Source organism: Ochotona princeps, chromosome 7 (assembly GCF_030435755.1).
Source record: "Ochotona princeps isolate mOchPri1 chromosome 7, mOchPri1.hap1, whole genome shotgun sequence".
Lineage (NCBI taxonomy): Eukaryota > Metazoa > Chordata > Mammalia > Lagomorpha > Ochotonidae > Ochotona > Ochotona princeps.
Window position 1 is genome coordinate 43,305,629 of NC_080838.1, and position 27,882 is coordinate 43,333,510.

Consider the following 27,882-nt stretch of genomic DNA (forward strand, 5'->3'; position numbering starts at 1 on the left):
TGAAACTGTCACATAATGCAAAATAATTAATAAAAAAAAAAAAGAATGAACTCTTCCCTAAAGAAATAAAAAAAAAATCCCCTGTTTAAATCTACTAATTTTAACATTCGTGCTTGCTTTAATGCACGTTTTATTTCCCACTCCAGAAAAACAAATAAGAAGCAGCTTCACTTTTAATTCCACTGGTTTTTTTTTTAATTTTTAGGTAAATACAAATAACTTACAAAGTCATGACAGGGATTTGAGTTATTGCTTGGAGCATCAGAATTGCCCTTCTCCATCTCATCTTGGTGGTAAGAAATCTCCTGCAGCTCTGTTACACTCTGCTGGGCACAGGGCATGGCATCCTGGAACCCAAGAACGTAGTTATCAAGAGGACAGGTTCTGACGTCAGCACTACTAAATCCATCCAGAAGTAAAAAAAATCACAACAAAATCATGAGTACTCTGTAAAACCAGGTTACTTAGTTTTCTCCTATTGAATTTTATTGTAAGATTGTACGAGGTCCTCTCTAATTAAACAGAATGCATCTTAAATTCCTCACTGGACATTCTTTTAACATTCAATTATTATAAGCTTCTTATTTAAAAAAAGTCCTCTTTGGTTTAATCATCTGCTTTTCTCAGTGAATTTTATGTTCTCTTTAGAGAAGAGGCTCACATTTCTGTTGAATCAAATAATGGAAATAGAAAATTTAAGCAAGGGCTGGTGGCAGGTTCAGTCTCCACTTGAGATTCCTGCATTCCATGTCAGAGCACCAGTTCAAATCTAGCTATCTGCTCTCCATCCAGTTTCCTGCTAATATGACTGGGAAGTCAAAAGATAAAGACCCCAATGCCTGGGTCCCAGTTGCTCGTGTGGGAGAGTTAGATGGAATTCTAGACTCCTTGCTTAAGCCTGACGCAGCCCTGGACGTTGTGATTCGAGGGAGTGAATTTTTGGGTAGGCAAAGCCTGTTTGTCTTTCTGCCTCTTCCTCCATCTCCCTCTTTCTGTCCCTGTGCCTTTCAAGTATATAAAGGAAAACTTTTCTGTATGTGTTCCCAAGAAGCATGTTTTCCTTGAAAGATACATAAGATAGAGTTCCACTGTCCTCTGATTGTTGTAGCCAGGGTTCCATTTCCTTTTCCCATACAGCATCCTCTGTGAAAGATGAGCAAATCTGATTGTAAACTATCAGTCTTTGCATCAGATAATAAATAAGGACAGGAAGTGGCTTGTCCTTACGTAATGTGGAACCTTGTCTTCAAATCATTGTACTTGTCAATTTATCCTCTACCTGTGTGATATTTTATCTATGTGTACAAACATCTATCACCAAAAGCAGTTATCCAATATAAAAACCTTCAGGAAAATGGAAGGACACCATTTACTAATTTACACTTAACTTTACTAAGTAACCATGTCTCATAGTCATGACCACAAGTGGGATGTTAAGGATGCCATCTCCTCTATGAGAGGCATAGGAGAAACTCCCAACTTTGAATTCGACTCAGAATGACAGTATTGTATGCTACAACTGCCTCAGGAAATCAGTGATTCTCACGAAGGGTTGGACAATCTCTTTGGGTATTGGAAATTGGTAAGGGTTGATTTTATATTCTGGCTTAATCACATGGGAGAATTTACATATTGTATGTGAATTTCAAGAGTGGTTTGTAGCCTTCCAGGTTTGATACAGTGTCATCACATTTACCTTCCTTGATAACCAAGGAAATCAATGCATTCTTGTAGAAACATTGCAAGAAGTTGTGTCTCACCTACCTGTATAAGCTGTAAATAGAATGAAATGTTCTTCACAGAATTCCTCACAGTCTTTTCTAAAGATCTAAATAGCTTTTCTTCTCTATTAAAGGTATTGTCCTTCACCTAAATAATATATAAAATTACTTAGTCATAACTCAAACAACTTTTTTTCAAAAAAAGAAAATCACATTATATTGGCTCAGAACCTTATAAAAAAGTTTTTGTTACTGCGAAAACCTTGTATGATTGGCAAACTGTTAGAACACACTACCTTCTGTGTTGGCACACAGCACAACTGATGTTCAATTAGCATAGCAAAGCCATGTCATGAAGTCCACTTTGCTGTTATTTACTTTCAAACAGCTTCTCTAAGTAATGGTAGATATTGCATTGTAATATTTTTTCCTGTATTTGTAGTCACCTATATTTGTATAGGTATGATACACACACACACACACACACACACGGGTTTATATAATAGTTATATTTGATTTACTGGTTCATATATGTTGTTTTGTCTATATGCCTTATTCCGGTTTATTTCACACAGCTTATATAGAAACATTCCTAGCGTCATGGTTAAAGAAATGCGATACATCTCTACTAACTGAAATGTGAAGGATGTCATATAACCTTAGCAAAAATACCTCTATAGGGATAGCTACTCAGAATTAAAATAGCAGTTCATATGTGTTTAATTTTTTGTCATTTTATGTGCATATCTACTAGCATTTAGCAAAACACACATTTTAAATGTTTCTGACAATTCCCAATAGCACACAGTCATTAATAGCATTAAAGAACTGTTTCTTAGCATACAAAATGGCTACAAAATAAGATCAGAGTCACTTCATGCCGTCGAATCTATATGAAAATACAGATGTTTCATGGAATAAGCTGTATTCTATTTGGCACTGGGTCTTAACTGTAGCCAGTCTTGGTTCATATATATATAGATAGATAGATTTTATTTCAGACAGTTGACCTTAGAACTGATAGATAGAAATGGTGACATTTTCCCTGGTGAGGTAGCCTAGTGGCTAAAGCCCTTGCCCTGCATGCACCAGGATCTCATATGGGCACTGGTTCTAATCCCAGCAGCACCGTTTCCCATCCAGCTCCCTGTTTGTGGCCTGGGAAGGCAGTTGAGGACAGCCCAACGCCTTGGGACCCTGCACCCACGTGAGAGACCCAAAAAGAAGCTCCTGGCTCCTGGCTTCAGACTGGCTCAGCTCCAGCCATTGCAGCTGCGTGGGGTATGAATCATCAGATGGAGATCTTCCTCTCTGCCTCGCCTTCTCTTTGTATATTTGCCTTTCCAATAAAAATAAATAAATCTTTTTTTTTTTAAATAGCAATGGTAATGTCTTACCTAATTGTTGAACCCTATTGTGTATCTGAAAAGCCTTTGGTTAAATAAGAAGCAGAGTTTTTATAATCCACACAAAATTTAATGGCTTCACACCCAGTCAGTCATATATAACCACACATTGATGTAGATTTTTGGAACCCATCCAGATATTTTATTTTGTACATCTTGGCCATGACTTCGAGAATTTAAATAGGGCGTTCAAGGATAATATCATGAGAATTACGCCAACTTCTCTTTCCTGTAACCAAGACTTTATCCTGCCTCTTTCTTTTGCTAACATATTGTCATCCTGTCTCTGTCTTACAAATATTAGTTATTTCAGCACTAGTTCAACTTCACTCTGTGAGTACTCCCTCCTTTCATATTTTTCCCACAATAAACAATTGTTTCTTCCCATGTGTTGCCCTAGACCTACTTAAGTATTTAAGAAATTCTATTGGTGGAGTTAACATGTTTAAAATTAAATATTTTTGTCTTATATTGTGGTAATACCTGTCTTCCTTTTTTTCATTTTCATTTTTATCCAACTCTATGCAAGGGTATTATTATTGATTCCAGTTTACACATGAAGGAGCTTCAGGATATATGGCAGAAATTGTTAACTTGCCACCTGTAGTGCTTTTACTGATAGGACCTATACTTTTAATTTGAATTGGATGCATCCCTGCCCTACTGGAGATTACATTTTTCAGGCTCCTTTGCAGCTAGATCTGGCTTTGTAACTGGGTTTAGGAAAATAGGATATGACACAAGTGTTGTTCTTGTTGTTTTTTCTGAGTCTTGTTCTTGTATTTCCCTTGGGACTTGACTAAAGACAGGGCAGTGACCCATTTTCAACTGAGCAGAGATGGCCATATAACTGGGAAAAAATTACAAAATTGGAGAAACTATATTCCTGATGGGCCTCATGAAGCACACAGCTCATCTGGACTCATATCACGACTACAAATGACGACTTGATTTAAGCTACTATGCTTTGCAATGTTCTTATGACAGAAATGTCACCGCTTCTGTTATGAAACTTCCCCATACTACTGGGCATGGACAGGAGTCACACCCTAGCAATCTGTATTCAGAACCTATACTTGCTCATCTTCATGTTCCCATTCTCTAACATAGTATATGGAACATGAGAGTTCAATACATGTGTGATGAATTGACTAGAATCTTCCTCTTGGATAATGGCTTTATACCCTAACTCTACCAATATTTAACTTGAACTGCTGACAAGAGCAAAACTGATTGATTTGATATTTATCTCTTCTCCAGTTCAGCCTACACAGCTGATTTTCTGATTAACAGTGAAATGCTTCATTGGTGACAGGATATCCTCTCAAAAGACTAAGAGGAAGATCTAATTAATAGCAACTTTTGCTACCTTAACTATAATTCATTTTTAGTTCACAACTGAAAAATAAAAGAAGCTGATGATTAACACATTAAAGGATATAACAGCTTAGACAAAAACCTGCTCCAAAGTAGAACCTTAGATTGTTCAATAGAGTTGTCATGAGTCAAAAGTAAAATCCTAGATACTAGGGGAGAATTGTTTGTACTGCATTTACATCTACCATCTCTTTTTAAATGAATTTTCAACTTGATTTTATTGTGGGTATCTTAAGTTGAAATGTATTGATTATCCTTTACCTGATCTGTGACCAACTACTATGAATGTTCTTTCTAAATTATAGTTCCTTTTTTATATTCAGAGATTGTGAGAGCCCCAGAATGCAGAAGTAAGCACAGAATGATGCAAGCTGTGTGTTCAAAAAATGTACATATTAGCAATGCTATGGTGAAGTTATTGCAGTCACAGAGGGAACAAAAATGAGGATTATGAAGAAGTTAATTATATTCACAGTCCCAGAGGTGGAGTCGTTGGGTGCCACACAGGGCCACATAGGAAGCACCGATTTTGGGTCAGGTGGCAGAAAATGAAAGTGAAGAAGTCAGGAAAGCCAGGGTAGGGCAGAGTGTGTTAGCGTCTGATTATCTACTGTGAATTATTCCCATTGGCTTTTGGCCTCTGGCCTGGTCTCTGGTGGCTTGGGCTCTGACCCCAGGTTGATTTATGGCAGGGTATTATATTGGAAGGGAGTTGGAGCCCTTGATTCATGACTGGTTGGTTTGCAAATGAAAACTGCTGTTTCTAAACCTGGTGGAACCTGAAAGCAGTATTTTCTCCTCACCAGCAAGGTATTTTACAAAAAGTTATAAAATGCAGAAATTAAAATCCACAAGTAATAATATATCACATATTGAGAAGTCTATACCACATGGGAAATAAGAAATCTATTAAATCAAAGGCAATTAATAACATGAGACAAAGACACAAAACAATAGTGATGATGATTATTATACTAATGATAGGCAACACATATTAAGTGCTATACACTGTTATGTGACTTCTTGGTATACAAGCATTTTAATTTAATCCTCAGAAAAATTTCATGTCACAGTAATCATATAATCTCCAGTGTGCAGATAATTACATTGAACTCAAATTATATAACTAAAGACAAAAATTTATTAAGAGGCAGAGGTGGCAATCAAACTTGGATTTATATAAATGTAAAGATCTTGCTCTTTCATTTATTTATTTGTTTTTATTGTAAAGGCAGATTCACAGAGAGAAGGAGACAGAGAAAAAGACCTTCTATCCTCTGGTTCACTCCCCAAGTAGCCACAACAGTGGGAGCTGAGCTGATCTGAGGCCAGGAGCCAGGACTCTCTTCCAGGTCTCCCACACGGACACAGGGTTCCAAGGCTCTGGACCATCTCCCACTGCTCTCATAGGCAACAGGCAGAGAGCTGGATGAGAAATGGAGCAGCCAGGATCGGGGCCCACATGGGATCCTGGCACATACAAGGTGAGGACTTTAGTTGCTAAGCTACCATGCTGGGCCCAAAGACCTTGCTGTTGATTTCTGTCCTGTTCTAACTCCTGCAAATTATGAACAGTGCCAAACTGGGATATAGAGAATAAGCATCCTAAGCATTCAGAGAAGGAAGAGGCCACTTCTACCCAAGTGATCAGAAACACCCAAGACTCAATGCAAAAGCATAGCCACCCGCAACAGCTTAAATAGTGAGCTAGATACAGTAACTTATCTAAACACAATGTTGAGTCATCACACAGCTGCCTCTGGTTCAATCAAACCGGATAACAAATAAAGACCAATAGTATGCTAAGGATTGTTTTTATTAATTTTGCTTTAGACGTCTGCTTTGTTATTGCTTCAGGGCCATGGCTTTTCTCGGTGTATTTCATTGATCACTTATTTTGAGCTCATTGCTTATAAAACACCTGTTTACAGACTTTCAGGTTGCACCCTTGCACCATCAGAAACTGTCTTTTAAGTTTCTCAGATAATTCTTATGCCCATTAACATTTAAGAGTTCTTATTAATCCATCCATTTTTTTTGATAGTTAAAAAAAAATAAACAATTGGGAACTCAGAAAGAAAGTGAGATTTCTTTAAAAACAGAAGTGCAGGGCCCGGCGCAGTGGCTTAGTGGCTAAAGTCCTCGCCTTGAACATGCTGGGATCCTGTATGGGCACTGGTTCTAATCCCGGCAGCTCCACTTCCCATCCAGCTTCCTGCTTGTGTCCTGGGAAAGCAGTCGAGGACGGCCCAATGCCTTGGGACCCTGCATCCGTGTGGGAGATGTGGAAGAAGTTCCTGGCTCCTGGCTCCGGATCAGCACAGCACTGGCCATTGCGCTTACTTGGGGAGTGAATCATCAGATGGAATATCTTCGTCTCTGACTCTCCTCCTCTCTGTGTAACTGACTTTCCCATAAAAATAAATAAATCTAAAAAAAAAAAAAAGCAGAAGTGCAAGGAGGACAGTGCTTTGGGGAGATTAGGTGCCAGTTGGTGGCAACTCTTAGGACTCGGGACATTGCTATGTCCCATATTCTTACATCCTTATCTGCATCTTGTTGGATTTCTGAATGGAAACACTACAGCTAAGACAGGGTCAGAACCACCCCCGCCCTCACTCCCAGGGTTTGGGGAGAGTGAGAGAATCATTTAGGACAATGACATTGATTATTGGTGACTCTCTAGGGACAGAAAAAAAAAAAACCCTCATAAAAATGTCCATGTTCATGTTCCCTGGGAAAATGAACAAGCGTGTGATCCAAGAAGAAAAATTACCTGGGATTCTCCTCTGGTCAGAATCTTTAGATGATTTGTCATTCGCTTTGATTTCTTGCTAATGGAATGAATACTAAGTTTAGACAATTTGTCTTTAAGTGATTCATCCTCATCGTTCTTCTTGTATTTTAGAACTGAAAGGGAAGAATGCAGGCATATACATGAACAAGCACAGCACAGGAGGTGTGTGATTTCCCAGTGTTGTCCAGACCAGTTCCTCTATTCAATAACTATATTGACATGACCTTTGGCCCTTGTTGCAGATGCCACTTGCTCAGCCCCTGTCATGGCCCACACACCATGATCCCACTGACCTTCAGACACAGCTTTTCAAAGACATGAGCTCCTCAAAGTCCAAGATTCATTTAGCTCCAGCATTCAGGAAATCCCTGATGGTAGAGAGAAATGTTCTACTTGTCTTCTCAGACACAATTGTACCTATTTTCCGAGGTGTTTACAGTGGGGTATCAAGATCCAACTCGTAATGAAAAGACAACTGTATCCAGTGGCGACAACTAATGTAAAGATAATTGTACTCAATGGAAATCTTCTGCACCATTTGCAATGATTAAGCCAACAGTTTTTGTAAAGAACATGTTGGGAGATTATAACACAAATGCCAAATAACAACAACAAAAAAACAAAATGTCAGTTACCAGACAGTTCATACAGAGAAATCTGCTGCTTATAACAAAGGATAATGAACAACTACATCTTTTTTTTTCTAGCAGCAAGGTATTGAGCACAATATAAAATTTCATCCAAAGAAAAATGGTTGAGTGAATGAACTAGGAAAAAGGAGGCAATATTAATGACTAGAATGACTATGATACATAATTAAGTTTGAAAAAATACTCTAGTACTGTACATGTTACAGAAAGGGAAAGAGGAAGAAACAGTGGCAATGTGATGAGGTGAAACATAGAAAGAAGGACGATGAAAACATACAGAAAGTTTGAAAACAACATAATAAAATGTTGGCTGGGCAACCTGGAAAACTGAAATGATGGAAGCTGAACCACTTCACTCTTCACACAGTTTAAGCAAACAAAAAAGTGTAAATGATAACATAACAACCATCATTCACTGCCCAGCTTTGTCAGATCTTAATATTTTACATTCTCATAATTTTTTTTTCAAAAAACTGCATAACTATGGAAGTCCTCCTGACCTCCATTCTTTATCCTTAACAGGAATTTTTATCCTAAACTATCTGGTTTATTCCATCTGACTCTATCTGTATGCCTTTACTGTGTCTGAATGGATGAAAAAAATATATAGTATTATGATTTTTTTCAAGCTGTGTAAAGTATTGCCCACATTTTTCTCCCACTTGCTGATTCATCTTTCTTTTAAATTCGTTTGTGTTTTTGAGTTTACCAATATATGTACTCTTACTAATTTTTATCTTTCTATGGTATCATACTAGATCATGTACTATATGCATTATCTGGACTACTATGTGATTGTTTTCTTTTATAAACAAACTAGTTACTAGAACACATCTCTTTGATCACTTGATCTCTTTCTCTCTAGCAAATAGCTAGAAATTGACTTTCTGGCTGTCAGGTGTGTATGTCTTCACTAGATATTCTCAAACTGTTCTCTAAAATAACAATTCCATTCTGCACCCTCCACTATAGACTAAGGTCAAGCACTTAGCATTATCCAATAAAATTGCTTTGCCAATTCATTGGCCTGGGAATATTCTATCATGGTTATTTTAATTAGCACTTCCCTAGATACTAGTGAAGTTTAGCATTTTACAATTTTTTAAAACTTTCTATAAACTGCTTTATTATTAATTTAGTATTAAAATATATTTTGTTGATTTAATATCAACAATTATGTAGTCTAGAAGTAATACTTCATGTGGTGTCTTTTCATTTTACTAATAATATCTTTTACTTATTAGCCCTCAATCATTATCCCATGTCCTTCTTCATAAGTTTGTTAGTACAAATATTACTTTTGAACAACTGTTAGAAACTAGAAACAAACATAGATGAAGTGTTCGGAACAGTTCACTCTCAATTTATGCTATTGCCTTCATGTTAAATCCAGACTTAATATTGGAAGGACAAAGTCAATGAAGAAATTTAATGATATAAATCATCCTGAAGGAAGATTCAAGATTATCCAAATGTACTGTTTAGGGATAGATTTCTTCTGAAATATTCAGGAAGTACTCCTTCTGTTTTATAGTTTGCATTTTACATGTTATATAATTTCATTGTAAATAGTTAAGAAGTTGATAATTCTAGAAAGAAATAAACCTGCTCCTATCAATACAGCAATCATTTCCCATAAAGTCTCCATTCTCTATGTGCTACACCAAAGGAAGTGCCCTTAACTGGGGTCTGGCACTTCTCATGACTGTGTCTACCTGGCCTGTCTCCCTTTACCACATACACACCTTACAAAGATAGGAGGAGTAAATGCTGTGGTGTCTTTTTAGCCCATAGAGCGCAGGTACCAAATAGGGATGAGTGTATTATTATTTGGTAAAGTAAAATTGGTGACTTTTGGAGTCTCATAATCTTCTCCCAGGCTTCAAGGCAAAACCATATGCTCACCTGCACCACAACTGCAAATTTCAAGCAATCACATTTATTGCAACTGCTGCAGCTCTTTTGATACTCTGATTCTCATCAATACACTCAGAACACTCCAATTGTGGAATGCATTATATATGCTCCTACCTAAATCTTTCCTTCTTTTAAGTTCATTGATGTTAACATTAATGTCCTTCACAGCAGCAAAGGCGTCCTCCAGCACTCTGTAATCTGGGTGGCAGCGAGGGGTAGAATTCCGAAGTTCACACAGCAATAGGGGGTATTTCATCACACGTTGGATTGGTTTGATCATCAAAGAACCCATGTCCAGCAAATTTGGTTTGCCTCTACAATAGAGATAAGGGATATCAGTTTTGTTAACATCTGTTTCATGAACTCCTTTTCATTTTTGTGACTTAAAAAAAAATAACTGATAGAAATATTTTCCCCTTTTATTATTCCATTTGACTACAGAAACTTCCTAAATGACCTCACAGAGGATGACGGTTAGAAGATTGAGAGATCCTACTACTGAACTGAAACCTAAAAGAGAACAATAATATTTCTGTTCACCAAATAGGACCTAAAGCATAATTTTTGCCCATTTTCCACATCATGCTTCATAACAGAGTATGAACTATTTCAGAAGGTGTTTCCCCTTGATAATAATTTAATAGAGTCCAAGCCGTATCGCTATTTCCCTCAAAAGCACTGTTCAGCATCAGTTTTATTCTGTGTTTCAAGTAATAAAAATCATAACTGAGTATTATTTCTCTTTAAAGCATTATAATCACAGTCTTTAGCAAGTCTCAGAATTAATCAACATCCCACTTCTGTCTTCAGACACACTGTTGATTACTATCTCTGTGATGAGCAATCATGGTCTGACATTGGAACCACACAAACAAGTAGTAGAAAACATAGAAGATGTGTTACAAGGTAACTATATTCCTGGCATTCAGTCTTCAGAGTTGGTCCCCACTAACCCCTCTCTGTAAGATTCAGTTCTGATAACCAAGTGAAGCAGAAGAATCCTCTGCACAGTGTAAATTTTCCCAATAGGAAGCCAGTTATCACCTGCCTCTCCCTGCCCCAACCCAACAGTAAGTAACCAAATGTGTAACAGTTTCCTACATATTAGGCTGAAAACTAGCATGAGTCATTAATTTGTGATTCTGTTTCATCTTCTTCTAATCATGAGTATTGTGAGAAATAGTTATCTTCTGACTTGGGGTGTACACACACACACACACACACACACACACACACACACACACACCTTTCTTCCACTGATTTACTCCTCAGATGGCCACAACAGCTGTGTCTTGGACCTTACCAATTTGGGAGCCACAAATGCTCACAGATTCTGACATGAGATATTTTTCACAGAGTCTTAAGCTCCTGGCCACAACACCAACCCCTTTGGTAAGTATTTAATGCCAGAAGCAGTGTACTAATCCTATTATGAATTATTGTCAACTATGACAATGTTAAAAAGTCAACTATGCAGAGATGGCTTTCTGTTAGGAGCATCCAGTTTTGCTACAAAGACCTTCACATCAAAGACATGAAAAAAGGTCAGTAGTCAAACTAAGAATGACCTTTTAAAATGTGAAAAAAAAAATCAAATAATGAACAGAAGTCACATCTATATGTCTTAATTGGGGAAAAACAAATGAAGCCAAAATAGTCAGGTAGCTACCTTCAATTTTCTCTTTCTCAAGGCCATAAGTACTTTAAATTCCATGTTTACAGTAGCTACAACTATCTGCATTATCATTTTAAGTGTATTATCCTATACAAACAGTCCAAGTCAATTTAGTTACAGCAAGGAACTAAAGGGATTTCAGCCTGCTAGAAACAAAGTGCAGATTCCAAGACACTTCAGAGAAACAAACAAGCCCAAATTATTAGGAATAAGAATAAACTATAGATTTTTCATAGCAACTCTGAATGCAGGACATGATGAAGCATTGCATTTGAATTCTCAAAGTGAATGATGTTAGGGCTGCTGGAGGGAGAATTCCTGGGAGATACATAGGCTTGATGTCATCTTTCCCAATTCTACCAGTTCAAAGCCCATGGGAGAGCTTATTTAAGACGACAAAATCGGTAGCAGACATACTGCCTCCCATTGTCTTGAAGGATTATTTAGTTAATTGGCTGTGAGATTCACAGTAATGATTAGCACAGAGAAAATTCTAAAAATAGGAGTAGGAGGAGTAGGAGAGGAGGAGAAAAAGAAGGGAGAAGGCAATCAACCATTGCAAAATCCTCAAAATACAGTAATCAGTTTACTCCACAGGTCAGCTGGAACAAGAAAGTTACTGATGTATACTCTAATAATTCAAATACTTCCTATTGATCTAACCAAATTATCATCTAGATATGTAAGAGAATGGGGAAATAGGAAGGGGGTGTATGTGTGTGTGTGTGTGCGTGCATGCACGTAGACAGAGATAACACAGAAAAATTCTGCCCCAGGAAGGAGTCAATAGATAATATCTAAAAGGGGAAAAATATACTCTTAGAATCGTGATGATAAACACCTATATAACTAGGCGTTGTGAATGCAATATGCTCCCATAGAGCACACTTAAGGCAGTTAGGAGAAGCACCTACTATTTTCTAAATTGATCTTGTGAAATTCTGCAAGTCTTTCAGCAATTAGTACCTTTTTTAAAGATTTATTTATTTTTATTGGAAAGGCAGATATACAGAGAGGAGGAGGAGACAGAGAAAGTTCTTCCGTCCAATGGTTCATTCCCCAAGCGGCCGCAAAAGCTGGAGCTGAGCCAATCCGAAGCCAGGGGCCAGGAGCTCTTCCCGGTCTCCCACGCGGGTGCAGGGTACCAAGGATTTGGGCCTTCCTTGACTGCTTTCCCAGGCCACAAGCAGGGAGCTGGATGGGAAGCAGGGCCACCGGGATTAGAAGCGGCAACCATATGGGACCCTGGCACGTGCAAGGCTAAGACTTTAACCACTACACTATCGTGCCTGGTCCGGTACCCTTTGGTTTAACAGAAAAAAAAAGTAAGGGCCCCTGTAGTGCATGGAGGATAAAGCTACCACCTGCAGCGCTACAAGCATCCTGTGATGGGCACCTGTTCCAGAACTGACTGTTCAATTTCCAATCCAGCCCGCTTAGGACAGTCACTTCTTTGGCAGCAATCCAGGCTCAGGTGTGTGCATGTGTGTGTGTGTGTGTGTGCACTTTATTTGTGTCAACATTTAGAATTCTGCCGTTATTCATGATATAACCCTAGAAAGAAATTAATATTTCCCCTTACCCACATCAATATAAAGTTGATACTGGAAGAAAATATATGGTCACCTCTTGGTGGCTCATATTTTCAGTAGGTGTGTATGAAGCTATCGTCTGCTTTCCCTGTATTTCTTAAAATTTAGATAGTTAAAACACACACACAGAGCCAGTTTTCAGTTGCTATAACTAAGAGGGTTTCTTTTGCTGTTTTTGGTTGTCCTTTAAAAACCTGCACGTTGCATCTCTTAAATACATCAGTGTTTGCAACACTCCTGGCCTTGGCCACTGGAGTCCAGGGAGTGTGCTGCACGTGACCTTGCCCTTTACCTCCTTCTGGGGCAGCACGTGTACTGAAGCACCCAAAGAGAAGGGAATGGGGAGGACAGTGCTCTATGGTTTTGATGCTTCTCTGGCCACATGCTGTCATTGCTTTTTCTCGATGTATAGAATATACCAGTGGGACTAACTCCCACACGGTAGGAAAACACGGGCCATTTTTAAAGATTTATTTATTTTTATTACAAAGTCAGATATACAGAGAGGAGGAGAGACAGAGAGGAAGATCTTCCATCCGATGATTCACTCCCCAAGTGAGCCGCAACAGGCCGGTGCTATGCCGATCCGAAGCCAGGAACCAGGAACCTCTTCCAGGTCTCCCATATCTCCCATGCAGGTTCAGGGTCCCAAGGCTTTGGGCCGTCCTCGACTGCTTTCCCAGGCCACAAGCAGGGAGCTGGATGGGAAGTGGAGCTGCTGGGATTAGAACCAGTGCCCATATGGGATCCCGGCACGTACAAGGCAAGGACTTTAGCTGCTAGGCCACGCTGCCGGGCCCAACACGGGCCATTTTTAACGCCGGGATTTCCAATACAGAGTACTGTTGTTGGGTTTTTCTTTGTCTTTTTAAAATTATTTATTATGATACAGTTTCATGGGTTCTGGAGTTTCCTTTAATCCCCCTTCAAATCTTCCCCACCCTAATTTTCCCTATATTATTATTTTAGTTCTTCACAAACAGTCGTAAGTCTGTCATTCTGCTGTTTAAGTGTATCCTGACATTGTAGGTATGGACCACAATAGAGAGTCCAGCATCCTATTGTCAAGATATATTTAACAATTTCATTCGTAGTCCATCTTTGATTTGGAAGCAGAGATACATACTGCATTGTATCTTCACATCTAGATATGCTAGTCTCTATGACACAGTTACTAAACATCCCCTTAAATTAAAAACCATAACACAAAATCAGCAAAAGAAAGAAAAGTAGAAAAATTTACAACATAAAGTTAAATAGCATAATACTGAATGACCTTTTTAAAATATTCTGTATAGGGAGTCTGTGCATGCTAACTACACTCAGGTTACCTACCTTTTCTCCTAATCTGTCTCTTTCCTCTCTTTTTGTTTGGTCAAAAACCTATGCCTCGGGCTCGGCGGCGTGGCCTAGCGGCTAAAGTCCTCGCCTTGAACGCACCGGGATCCCATATGGGCGCCGGTTCTAATCCCGGCAGCTCCACTTCCCATCCAGCTCCCTGCTTGTGGCCTGGGAAAGCAGCCAAGGACGGCCCAAAGCTTTGGGACCCTGCACCCGTGTGGGAGACCTGGAAGAGGTTCCTGGTTCCCGGCATCGGATCGGCGCGCACCGGCCTGTTGCGGCTCACTTGGGGAGTGAAATATCAGATGGAAGATCTTCGTCTCTGTCTCTCCTCCTCTCTGTATATCCGGCTTCCCAATAATAATAATAAAATCTTAAAAAAAAAAAAAACCTATGCCTCACAAGGTGGAGCAATCCACCGTGGGGGGAGGGTTTTGGGAGGGACGGGGGGAATCCCAGTGCATAAAAATGTATCACATAATGCAATGTGATTAGTTTTTTTTTTAAAAAAAGGAAATTCAATAAAAATATATGTTTAATAAATAAATAAATAAATCTTAAAAAAAAAAACAAACCTATGCCTCAGGGAGAAAAAAAAATGCTAAGCAGAATTCATAGCATTGGGGAGTTCTCTAATGACCCAGCTACGTGAAACTCCTGTCCTTGCCCAATGTCAGGGACACAGGCTTTATACTGAAGCAATTCTTTTCTCAATCCCAACTATTCCCTTAGAGCAGCTGGGAAGGCCTGGATGTGTTGAAAGGAGAAAAACGCTTTGCACTTCTGAAATCTAAAGACCTCAGAAAACTCCTAAAACCAATCTACCCATATCCGCTTATCTCCTAGCCTATTGTTTTCCCTTTGAAAATAAAGGATTGATGAAGTCAGAGAACTCAATGCTTGCCTGTTTTCTCAAAAATCATCTTCTCTATATGACTGAGGGATAAAGGGTGGTCTCCCAGTGTGCTCCAGAAAGCTGCTTCCTCCACGTGAGTTCTGAATTTTGCCTTTCCTCAAGGTTCCTTCCCCTGTACCTAGCAAGACTGACAAGCATCTCTGGCTTCCATTAATACAATTTCTATTTTGTAAACTTTACATTCTTTTAGGTAAACTTTCAGCAGTTTACATCATGCACACATACAGACACTATGAATTCAAAATATTTGAGAATGACCATGCCAAGCCAAGCATTCACATGTTAAGTGTTGGCAATTTTTTGTTTGTAAGTTAGTATCATTTTTTTCAGTGGTACACTGGCCAAGACACATTTTTTTCTAGAAAAGTGGTTACTTGCCAGAATGGACATCCATGTTGCTTTATAATTTTACATCAAACTAGTGGTCAGCTATTTAATATTAATATTTCACTTCTACACTAAGTACAAGTATGACTTTTGCTTCATGAATAATAGAAGGATCTAAATGAGAGAAAACTTCATATTTTACTCTAAAACCTACAAATATTTTCTGAATTATTTCCCATAAAATATTTTTTTAAAAACACTATGGTTTTAAAAATGATGTTCTTAGAAATGTTATTGGATGCACTAAAAGATTCCTAAATAAAAGGATGATTCCTAGCTCCTGAAGGGTTATTAGCACCAGCAAATGCAATTCAATTTTTTTATTAACATTATTCTAAAAGGTTCAAGAAGGGGTATGTGATAATTTAATATTTAAGGCCTTCTCAGGGAAGTTGGAAATTGAGTAACAGTGAAATAGGATGTACTATTAATGTCTGTGACAAATATATTCACAATATTCATTTATCTATTAAAATCAGTACACTCAATTATAAAACTAAAAATTTTGATTTGGACAAGAATATTCATATTACCTCATGATTTTAAAATCTGATTTCTGTTAGAAAAAAAGTGCTACTATAGTTCTCACCTCTAACTACCCTGATATGATCAATGTAACAATATACATATGCATTGAAATATCATATTTTATCACATATACATGGATAATTTTAAAAGGTACTTACTCTTGTGTGTATATTTTCCTGTAAGAGAGAAAAAAGGAAATTGATGTAAATCAACATATCTGAGGTAATATTATAAAAATGTTCCAGTTGTTATTTTGGAATCTTCATGATATCCTATAGAAGTAGTCTCATAATTTTTAGCCATATCCCTAAAGTCTTATTTCAGAATATATACCATTGTCACACCACAGGTTCTAGAAGATTAAACACTCTGGGGGCGGGTTTGTGGTGCCGCAGTTCAGATGCCATTTGATATGCCTGCATCCCATGCTAGACTGCCTGGCTTCCAGTTGCAGCTTTGCTACTGGGTCAAGTGGAGGCAGCAAAGCAAGTTGGGTTCTCACCACACTTTCGCAAGATCTGGACTGAGATCCCAGCTCCAGATTGTTGCAGTCATTTGGTGAGTGAACAGAGGGGATGGGCAAATTCTCCCTCCATTTCAAGTAAATAACAAAGAAATTTTAAACTGTTGGTTCAGCTTATCGCCAATAAATTTTTATGATTTGAAAATTCCGTTCAAATTAAGTATTTATGTTATGGAACATGCTAATGGAAGGTCGCGTGATTCCAAAGGAAATGTTTAAATTGACTGAGGGGAATAAAAGACAAATGCCTATATTAATTTCATAATTTTTTTTCATTGGAATTAGTACTCCATATATAATGGTGCTTCAAAAGATTTATGGTTCAGAGCAGGCACTTGGCACTGCTCAGGTTACCTGCACCCATATTAGAGTTCCTAGTTTACACATTGGCTCTGTTTCCAATGCAGATACCTATTGACCACATCCTGAGAGGCAGTAGATGCTGGTTCAAAATGTTGGGGTCCCTGCCACCCATGCAGGAGTCAGATTATGTTTCCAGCTCCTGCTCTGACCCGGTCCAGAACTGCTGTGGAAGGCATTTGGGGCGAGCAAATCAGAGGATGGAAGATTCTCTCTGCTTCTATTTCTGTCTGTATCTTTCTCTTACCCTGTCTCTTCCTTTCAAACAAATACACACAAACATAGTGGACATTACATAGTCAAATGAAATGAAAATGTTTGTTTAGATGTGAAACAACCTTAAATCCCTGTATATGAGGAGAATTTCAGAAAAGGCAGGTAGAATGCACATTACGAAAAAATCATGCATGCCTTTCAAAAAAATTTGTAGTACAATAAACTTTTAATTCATTCTCCATGAACTTCATGAGGAAAACAATACCACAAAGGGGAGCAATGATTCTTCAGAAACATCTTATCAACGGGTCACTAGACATCTGGAAATAACTAAGTTCTGCTGAAGCCAGACCTCCTAAATGGGAACCACACAAGCACAGATTTACAATTTCCTTAGTATTAGCAGCTGCTTTAATTTTAGGCAATTATTAACTGCTGGTTTGAGAACTATCTTACTGCAATCTAATGAGAAATTGCATTTTCCCAATATGATTTATAGATCTGAGATCAGAAAATTTGACAAAGATGAATAAAAATAAAAGTGAAATTTACCTTGGAGACAAACAGGTGAACAATATAATTATTTAGGAACAAAATACATTAAACTTTAAAAACAAAGAAACAATTGTTTATTTACATTCATGGACTCATGAGAATTTGACCCACCTTACCAGTTCTTAAGGAATTTAGTCATTATTCAGACGTGTCATGTAATAAGGAACTGAAAAAATTTCCAGAAGTTATTTTCATTTAAAAGTACTTGGGATACTTTATTAAAATAGCATAGGGATCGTCAGTAATAAATTTGGTGCAGCATTTAAGACACAACTTGGAATGCCACATCCCTTATTGGAGCACCTGAGTCCAACTCCCAGCTTTGCTTCCAAGTTCATCTTCCTTCCTCCAAATGTTGATCCTGGCAGTTAACAGGTAATGACTCAAGGGTTTGGTTGTCTGGATCCATGAGGGCAACCTGAATTGACTTCCAGGATTCTGGCTTCAACCTGGGCCAGACCTGGCTGTTGTGAGTAGCTGGGGAGTGAACAAGCATATTGGAAATCAATCATGTCCTATCTCTACCTTTCAAATAAATAAAATTAACTAAAATTTTCTAAATACTAGAAGTATGTAGTAGGCTCAATAAGTCAAAAGATATCCCTTTAAATTTTGTGTGGTGTGCAAGAGCATTCTGTTTGCTTCCTTTGTTGCTGTTGTGTTTTTTTTGTTTGTTTGTTTTTTATTCTGTTTGCTTCTTTGGAGAGGCTGCAGGAATCCTGTTGGGTAACCAATGGACCCTGGGCAGTGCAACTGAGTTTTCCTCCTGAGGATGGTAGCCTTGGTTAGGAGAAGATGAACACAGATAAATCTAAATGACAAGTAGGTGTGAAGTTAGAATGTCTCGTTTCTTGGAATAGCCTCTATGTTTGCTTTTTAATTGCAAAATGAACAAACCTCGGGGGCCTCTGAAATTCAGCAGGGACTGTGGTATTATTTATAACTAGAAAAACAGAAAGGAGGCAATAGACAGGTTGTCCTTGTTATAGCAATGCTTGTATTTATAGCCATTTTTTTTCATATATTTTCCTTACACAGATCAGAAACCTCCAATAACCATGGAAGAGGCTAAGCAATCAAGTCCTTAGCAAACAACGTTGATGCCTTCTGAGACTATGGTAACACACTATTTCACATAGTCTCAGGGAGTTCCTAGCATGACTCTGTAAACATTCCTTGTTAAGTACGTAAAAACTTGGAAATGTCCAAGTTGTGGACCACAGGTGAAGATGTGTATTGTGTTTCTGGATGGCTATGGAGTCTCATTTTCCTTGAGGTCTCCAAACTGAAATGACTCCTTCAATGAATGGAAGCAGTGGATGAGTCCTGCAGTCATGATTTATCCCTTCAAAACAGCTTGTCACTTGAGCAGTTATCAAAAATAACCCCAAAAAAGTGCTTATGAAAAGTAGACATTCTGGACGATCCCACAGGTGCTGCTGTGGCAGAGCACAGAGTCTGCATCCTCAATGTGCATCACTGGAAGATGTGACCTGGGGACTCACACTGCCTTACCCTGTTAAACACTTCCAAAATTACTGTCTGGATGCAAAATTATTTTCTCTTTTGAAATATAATGGTTTTCAGAGATTGACTGAAATTTCTGAGCCCCAATTTTCTACAAAACCAGGGACTGTCAACCACTGTGTTAGAAATTGTTATGCACTGCACCCACCATGTTATCTAAATTAACTCTTAAATCATTATTATACTTTGCAGATAGTTTTTTTGTTTATCTCTCCAAACAAGTTTGTGTTCCTGGAAGGCAAGAAACGTCCTTATATGTTTAAGAAAATATTTTCTACATTATCTAGCATTCTTAATAAATATTTATTAGGCCCTCCACAAACATATTTTAATTTTGCTTAAAATACAACAAAAGTTGGTTGACAATCCGCTTTAGCTTCTGAAGCATGAAGCCACCTGTCTTGCAGATATCGCTCCAAACCAAGCAGCTCTAATATCCGCCTGCATAGCAGAGACTGGAGGCCACACCTAATATTCATTAACAATTGGCAACTGCACCTGGGCTCCTTATTTAGCCACAAGGAAAAGGCAGAATGACAGTAATAGCTTTGACTGATTACTTGGCAAGGGAAACCAAGCCCTTAGGGTGTTCCAGGCTCTCTTTGGCCTATAAACCTGTTTAAAAACCTGTTTCCCAGAATTTAAAGCTTAGCTCAATTGAGGTCAGTATTATAGTAACGTCAATAATTCTAGTGCGCTCAGCCTTCAGGCAGACCAGTACAATTCATCACTAACATTATTTTCATGGAAAGGCAACTTTGGGGAAAATGGCTCTAACTTGAGCTATTTTATCTTGATTTTCTTTCCCTTAAGAAATAGTTCTGCCAATATTACTTCCTTTGGACTTTGTGCTTTCTAAAGCGTAACACCTTCCAATGCCTAAAATTATTTCCTTAAAACAGAAAAGTTCTGAATACGTAAAATTTGGGGCACCACCACAGCCATGACTCAAAGCTTGCAGAAAAAGACTAAATAAGCGACTGGGCCTGAAAGTCATTTTCAATAATTGGGACTTCATGAGGTTTAAAAATCGCCTCTGCCTTTTTCTCATTTTCAAGGGCACTGATACTGAGCTATGGTACCTTGTGGAATATTCTGGCAGGGCCTAATTCTTTCTCTTCGAAGTGAAAAGATCAATGAATACCACGTTAAAGTTCATTCCCCTCTGTACAGGCAGTTCCACTCTGCATGACTGGGAGCACATCCTCAGGGGAGAGTAACCATGTCCTCTCCAGGGCAGGCTTGGCAGAGGGGTCAGGAACTAATGTGTGGATTGGTTAGTTGCTTGCTATGGGCTGTCTCTCTTTAGTTTTTAGAAACTGAAGAAGGAAAATCACTCTCAAGATGGATGTCCATTGAATCAGTTTAAGAGAGAAAAGCTATTTGTTCAAACCCAGCATAACAGTTTGATTTTTCCTGTGAAAAAAAGTACCTGCACATACAGAGGATTTTGCTATCAGTACATGAATTTTTTAAATGGATGCAACATCAAAATTTAACATTTCTCTGAAGTGATATACTGACATGAAATTAAACTGAACACAGTAAAATAATTAAGTAGGGGTTATTCATCACATATTACGTGATCATCTGATCCCATTGAGCTCCTGGTGGACAGGGCCTAAGTCTTGTTTATTTTCTGTTGTTGGCATCCAGAACTACAACTCCAGAGTAAAGAATGAAACACATGTGTGGAGTTTTGTACTTGAATATATGCATTTTCCCCCTTACCACAGGAAAAATAGTTTGACATTGCAATAATTTAAAGGCCAGTAGAGGGCAATAGAGCTGAATTTTTTTATGTATTAGGTATGGATGTATATACGTATGTATTTAAACAATGCATCATGCACAATTCAAACCTACTTTCAAATCCAGTTCTAGCCAGGAAATTCTTCCTCCAAAGTTTAGTCTCCTGACTCCACTTAAATGTAACTAAAAACCTTTTGTACCACATTAGAACCCTCATTTCTGTCCTGTCCCCTCTCCACCCACCAAAGCATACAAAGGATGCATGCTGGAGGACAAGAGAAGCAAGCATTGATTTGAACAGAATCACTCTCTTTGGTGTTTAATTATTTCCCTAATAAAGGTCATCTGACAGTAAAAGGACTAAAGGTTAAAGTCCCTAAGAAAACCACTGAATAATGTGTGAAGTAGGATAGTAATTTGGGCTTTAAACTTCCTGTGGTAGGAAATTATACTCACAGTTAGATTTCAATTTCATTGACTAGAAATAGCTCAACTCTGTGCCTGTATTTATGCATATGAATAAGATTAGATGAGAATGTAAATGAGTTATTATTTGGTAATGGAATAGTAACACTTTTTTAAAAAATCTTATCACTGCTCCTTTCTATTTGTCGCTTTAAAAAGAAAATAATGAACAGATATTTCTTCTTGGAAAAAAACCCCACCTATTACATAACAATCCCCACCAATGTTTTAGGGATGAGGAAGAAAAATGAACCAATGCTAGCAGGGCTGGACTAGCCTTCATCAATCTCTGCTCCCAGAGCACAGTAAATCTGGAGACAGAGAAAGTCATTCAGGGGTCACAGGTCATTCCACCAAACGTAAGTGCTCCTACGTTCCACACTTTGTACTGGGTCACCTGTTTTCAAGTACACCTGTCCTAAAACTGTCGGAGCAGACAAATTACAATATCTTGGGGAGGGCTTTTTCCACTTTTCAGGGTTTTTTATTGCATATTTCTATTCCATGCTATATTTAATCAACCCTCACACAAAAAAGCAAGAATTGCTCCCCAGGGCTTCTGGCATGTCAGCTTTTCATCAAGGTAATGCAAAGCAGAGTGCCCCGTGAGTGTCACCAAATGTGAGGATTTATGTGAGTCCTTTCATCTGCGTCCGTTTAAAATGCTCCCTGTGAGGCAACTGCGCTGAGCTGGGATTCATCATTCGCAAAGGTCTTACTTTAAAGACTGGATGCACTCGCTCAAGTGTTGCTTCAGCTCCTCCTCCTTCTCATAGGACTCCAGTACACTATGTGCTTCATCATGGTGGTAGCAGTAGATTTTATAAATATCTTCCAGTGGTCCTTTCATCTGCAAGAATACTTCTCCTGAGAAAGGCAAGACAAAAGTGAAATGACTAAGTCAGATCACACTGGAAGTCCACGTTATTCAGCAAAGCTGACCAGTGTGGAGAGTTGGATGGAAGCCCTGCTAAACCCTGTTCTCAAGAGAGACACAAGTCACTGAATGCGTTCTTCTTTTTCCTCTCTCCTCTTCCCTTGTTCTTTTTCCTATCCCTCCCTCCCTTCCTTCCTCTTTCATTTTTTTTTAAAGAATGAAAAGCTTAACAGAGATAGGCAGCAAAAGAAAGCTGGGGTTTTCTCAAAGATGATCTTGCAAACTAGAATAGGTTGGTGGGATTGTGCTTAAAGGCATGTGGTTAGGAGCGGACAAGTTTGGGAAGAACCCAGGTGGGTTGTGATCAGGCTATGCACGAGGCTGGCTTCGAGATTTCTGCAAGTTGTTCTAATTCCTTGAACCTGGTTCCTAATTTATAAAATTATGGCAATAATGGATTTATTTTCTTAGATTCACTATAAAAAGTAAAGATGGTGGTGTATGTGAAGTTCAGTGTTCATTATGCAGATAGTAAATGCTCAGTGTTTGTTAATTAACTAGAGGTATGGCATTTTAGGTGTTAGATAAGTTATTTTTCAACATTTATTTCATAAACATTGTCTAAGGTTTCTGGAAAGCAAGCAGTGAAGTTTAGCAAAATATTTCTGTACGTGGGATAGTAAAAAGATCATTATTTTGTAAAATATTAATTAGGTAGTATTATGAAAAAGATTTTATGAAGACTCTCTTCCTGGAGCAGCGTGGGCTAATTGTACCTAGTCACTTAATGAATACTTGCTCTTATTATAGTAAAATTGGGTCTACATCTGGGTGCTCATGTAGCCATTGGATAAGTCTGATTTTTAACATCCACTGCATCATTTAAAATGAATGCCAAGGGCAGCATTGTGGTGTAGTCGATAAATCTGGCTTCTGCACCACTGGCATCTCATATACTATAGTGGCTGCTCCACTTCCAGTCAAGCTCCATGATCATGACCAGCCATGACTATTGCAGCCATCTGGGGGGTAAATCAGCAAATGCAAGACATCTCTCCCTCTCTTTCTCAATCTCCTTTTCTCATTCTTCTCTCTCTATCTTTCTGTAACCATAATTTTTGAAATAATAAAAAAAACATTAAAAGCTCTACCCAATCCAGTACCATTCGAGATGATTTGAGACTTGCAGGAGAATGTGATCGAATGTGCTCATAAAACCCTTGCAAGTCTGAGCTTCACAATGATTTAGAGACCGAATTGATTGGCACAGTTCCACTGATCCACAGTGCTATGGGCCTACTATATAGTAATACGATAATTTATTCTTCTTACAGAAATAGTATTCTTACTGTTATCAACATGTTTTGCTTGTATTAATTGTTTAACTCTCTATGTTTATGAAGAGATAAGAAGTCATTCATTCATATTATTTGAGAAGGAACAAATCCGGTTTTGAGAGAAATAATGTCTTTCCCACAGTCTTATGCCAAAGCCAGCACTGAAGGTCATATTTTTACCATTTTTCCCCATGGGTTTTAACTCCCCATTCAGCAGAGGGCTTTACCAGTTGATACAGTTTGAAATAATCAGAAACCAGTTAGAGTTTGTGTGGTGACTTTAAAAATGACTCTACAAAAGAAAATTGTGTCTTGGGACCTTCATTTTCTTTGTAAAACAGAAACAAGGTAACCATTGAGATTAACCTGAGAATTAAGTTAGATGGTTATAAAATAGCCAGCACTAAGTTATTCAGTAATAATCAGTCATCTCTTAAGCCTTCTTTACTGTGTCTAGAACCAAGACTAACCCTGTTGAAAATACCAAGTCCTTTTCTAATTTATATCTGATCAATAAAAGTTATCTATCTTCTCTATAGAGAATTGTCCTGTGATTACAGTCAGATTCCAAGACAATGTGAAGTAGTGTGTGAATGGGAGTGTGTACGTGCATGTTTTAAGGTTTTGCTTGTTTTAGGATCTCGTAAGGAAACAACAAACATCTTGGGATGCTTCTGGGATTTTACTGAGTTGATCTTTATGGATATTACAGATTTTCTCTTCAAGACAACAGTGCAAACAATAAGAAATAGAGTAGTTAGGAAAGGTATTAGTCCAGCAACTAAGTTTGGAATTGGGAGTTGGCCTGATAGTGGGCTTCTGCTAGGGGGCAGGGAAATCAAGGTCTGGAGTAGGGGTGAGTGACAGGCTGGGTCGAAGGCTCAGCAGCAAGTCGAGCACAAGGATCTGAATGCACACTGCCCCACGCAAGGAGCTACAAATATGTATAAAGTACGAAGATGCCACGAGAAAAAAAAAAAGGTAGACACTCCAAGAATGCACAACACGATCAGATCACAACGTCAAAAAACAAAAAGAACAAAGACGCTACACACAGTGAAACCATTAATCGCAAATTCTCTTCTATTTTCGTAACAGATGTTGTTTAGTTTGAGTGAATTTATAGCTCTCTGTTTAACAACATAATGAATTTTTCTCCTTCTTTTCCACGTGAAAGTCAGTTGGGATTCGAATAGTAATTATTAAAGTTAAAAGATATTTAAGTGCTCTAATTGAAAGTCATTTCTTCAGCCCAAGGCCAAATACAATGCTGGCGGAAAGAATATTTGATTCCCTTTCCAGCTCTCCCCATGTATTCTGTTTCATAATAGTGCAGACGAAGCGAGGTGTCTCAGCAAAAGTGATTCTGTTTCCACGGTAACACGTCTCCAATGCATTTTTTTCCTATGGAAGGACAACTGCTCTCCCCAATGTCCGTGGGTTTAAAGGGATGATTAGGAGCAGTAAGGAACTGAACAGTGAAGGTAATTTCACTTCTGAGTGTATAACACAAAGGCACTGGAATTCTATTAAATAAATAAAACTACCATGTCCTTTTTTCTAAAAATTCTACATGAATGTTTGTATTGGCTTGCCCCAAAAGCCATTTCAGTGCAAAGGAGAAAGGAAAAACACACCCTTTTACATTTCATTAGTTGTTACATTTAAAAACAACTACCCCTCTACTCGGGCAAATGGAACATATTCAATATCCTGATATCATTAATTCTATATCACACAGTCCTCTACTTACTGATAAGAAAATTAATCATTGTCTTTCCAGACCCTCATGTCCATCCCACCGAGTTGCCATATCAAACCACATGGTTTCTGTGTCATTCTGAATCTACTTCCAAGTGAATTTCCCTTGCAGATGAGGTAACCAAGGAAAAGCCAATTGTATTCAGGGCTTTGTTTAGGAAACTAGCATATAAAGCAATTATATTTTTTAGTTCCGCTATCTTAGACAATTTTGGGGGTGAGCATTATGCACCAAGTAACTTGGTGAGTGTCAAAGAACCCACACTTTGCTCAAAGCACTTGTATAGGCCAACAAAGGAGAAAGAAGTGTAAACTCTAGTTTGCTCTACAATGTAAAAAGTACAATAAAGCTGTTTAAAGCACAGGTGAGTATGTTTCCCATACTTGGATATGGTTGCGCTATTACATAATAGCCTTACCTTGAAGTAGCAAAAGCAAGAAAAGAGGGGCAGACATTGGGTGCATGGCTCAAGACTCCATCTGGGATGCCCGTACCCTGTATCAGAGTGCCTGGACACAAATCTTGGCTGTACTCCTGAGTCTGCCTTCATGGTGGTGTGTACCCTGGGAGTCAACAGGTGATAGGTCAAGGAGTTAGGTTCCTCTCACCCCATATGGGAGACTTGGGTGGAGTTCCTGGATTCTGGCTTCAGTTTGGCCCAAAGCCTGGGTTCAAATTCTAGTTCTGCCATTTAACTGATGTATGTCAGTTGGAAGAGTTCAGTGACTTGTTTTAGGATTTCTTCAATCTGTAGAATGGGAATAATGCTAATAGAGTTGTTTGAAAATTAAATGAGTTAAAATAATATAATGGGTCTACAGCAGTGTAGTAGCTGGCATGTGCAAATGTTCAATAGATGCTCTAACTATAAAAGCACTATCAGGGAGGATGGCAAAGAGGAGAAGATGGTTCTTGAACATATGAGAGATGAAAGGGAAAACTCAGTTTACAAGCCAGGATTCTGAGTTAAGTGATCCTGCAGGTAAACAATGATGACATCAGCAGAGAGTTCAGGTGGGAAAGATGATGAGTTTAGTGTGATAAACTGAGTTTGAACTGCCTACTGTATAACTCAGTGGACAACTGTTCTGTAGAACTGGATATTTGAGTCAGGCATTCAGGAAAACTGCGTCTGGGAGAAATATACACGTATCTAAAAACCGAGCAAGCAGAAGCCACCAATTTGATGTGGTCTTCCTGTAAGGGAGGAGGTCTTGCAGCTCAAATGCTGCTGAATGCAAACCATGAGGGAGAGTCTAGAAGAACACAGCTGCAAAGAAGCTCAAGGTGGAAGAGCCAGTGGGAAGAGAAAAGTAGAGCAGTGTCGAGAAAATCAAGCGCAATGTGAGAAATACTGCAGAGGTTGAATACGTTTATGGGTGACAGAGCATACCAATAGTCCCCTAGGAGCAGTTTTTGTTCTTCTGAAGTCATAGAATATTTTACCTCCCTCAAATAAAGCTATAGTGATAGCCTCTCTTTTAATTAGTGTCATCATGTAATTAAAACCCAGAAATGAGGTATAAATGAAAGTGTCCAGATCTTGCTTTTATTTGAGAAGCAAAGAGAGAGTGGGATGTTGAAGGGCAAGAGAGAAAAAGCTCTCCTCTCCTTGTTCACTCCTCAAATGCCTGCAGTGTCCAGAGCTGGGGTAGGATAGAACGCATGACCTGGACTTGAAATCCAGGTCTCCAACCTGTGTGACAAGGACCCAATCACTTGAGCCATCTCCACTCCCTTCAGGGTGTATATTATCAGGAAACTGTGGTCAAGAGCCGGAGTCAAACCCAGGCACTCCAGCATGGGATATGAACATCTTCATTGACGTCTTAACTGCTAAGCTAAATTCTCACTCTTGATATTCTTTAGGTTAACAATGAACAACACCACACAATAACATCAAATATAAACCACGTAAGATGTTAACAACAGATTAAAATATCAAGTAGAAATTTCATTTTGGGACACAACTTGGAAGAAAGCCAATTGTAGTTCTAAGTGAAATTTACTGACAGAATATTCAAAACAGAAAAAAGGGGCAATGTGATTCTAAGGACAGTGGAGAGATGTGGCATCCCTCTAGAGAGAAGATTAAAAGGAAGGATGCCTGAGAAAGGCCAAAGGGCATAATTTCCTGGAGTGATGCATATAGTGGAGAGAAAGGAATCTTGGGTGCTTTCCCCACATGGAAGTGCTTTGCA

The 27,882-nt window shown here is 38.5% G+C and overlaps 1 protein-coding gene across 1 annotated transcript in view; it reads right to left on the reverse strand.

The window, feature by feature from the left end:
• ARHGEF38 (Rho guanine nucleotide exchange factor 38) overlaps nt 1-27,882 on the reverse strand; it is a 102,157-nt gene that overhangs the window by 17,113 nt on the left and 57,162 nt on the right. The window contains exons 4-9 of the mRNA XM_058666979.1: nt 22,425-22,572; nt 16,466-16,483; nt 9,983-10,182; nt 7,281-7,414; nt 1,765-1,869; nt 225-347 (exon numbers count right to left, since the gene is read on the reverse strand). Coding sequence (XP_058522962.1) covers nt 225-347; nt 1,765-1,869; nt 7,281-7,414; nt 9,983-10,182; nt 16,466-16,483; nt 22,425-22,572 — 728 coding nt within the window. The remainder of the gene's footprint in view (nt 1-224; nt 348-1,764; nt 1,870-7,280; nt 7,415-9,982; nt 10,183-16,465; nt 16,484-22,424; nt 22,573-27,882) is intronic.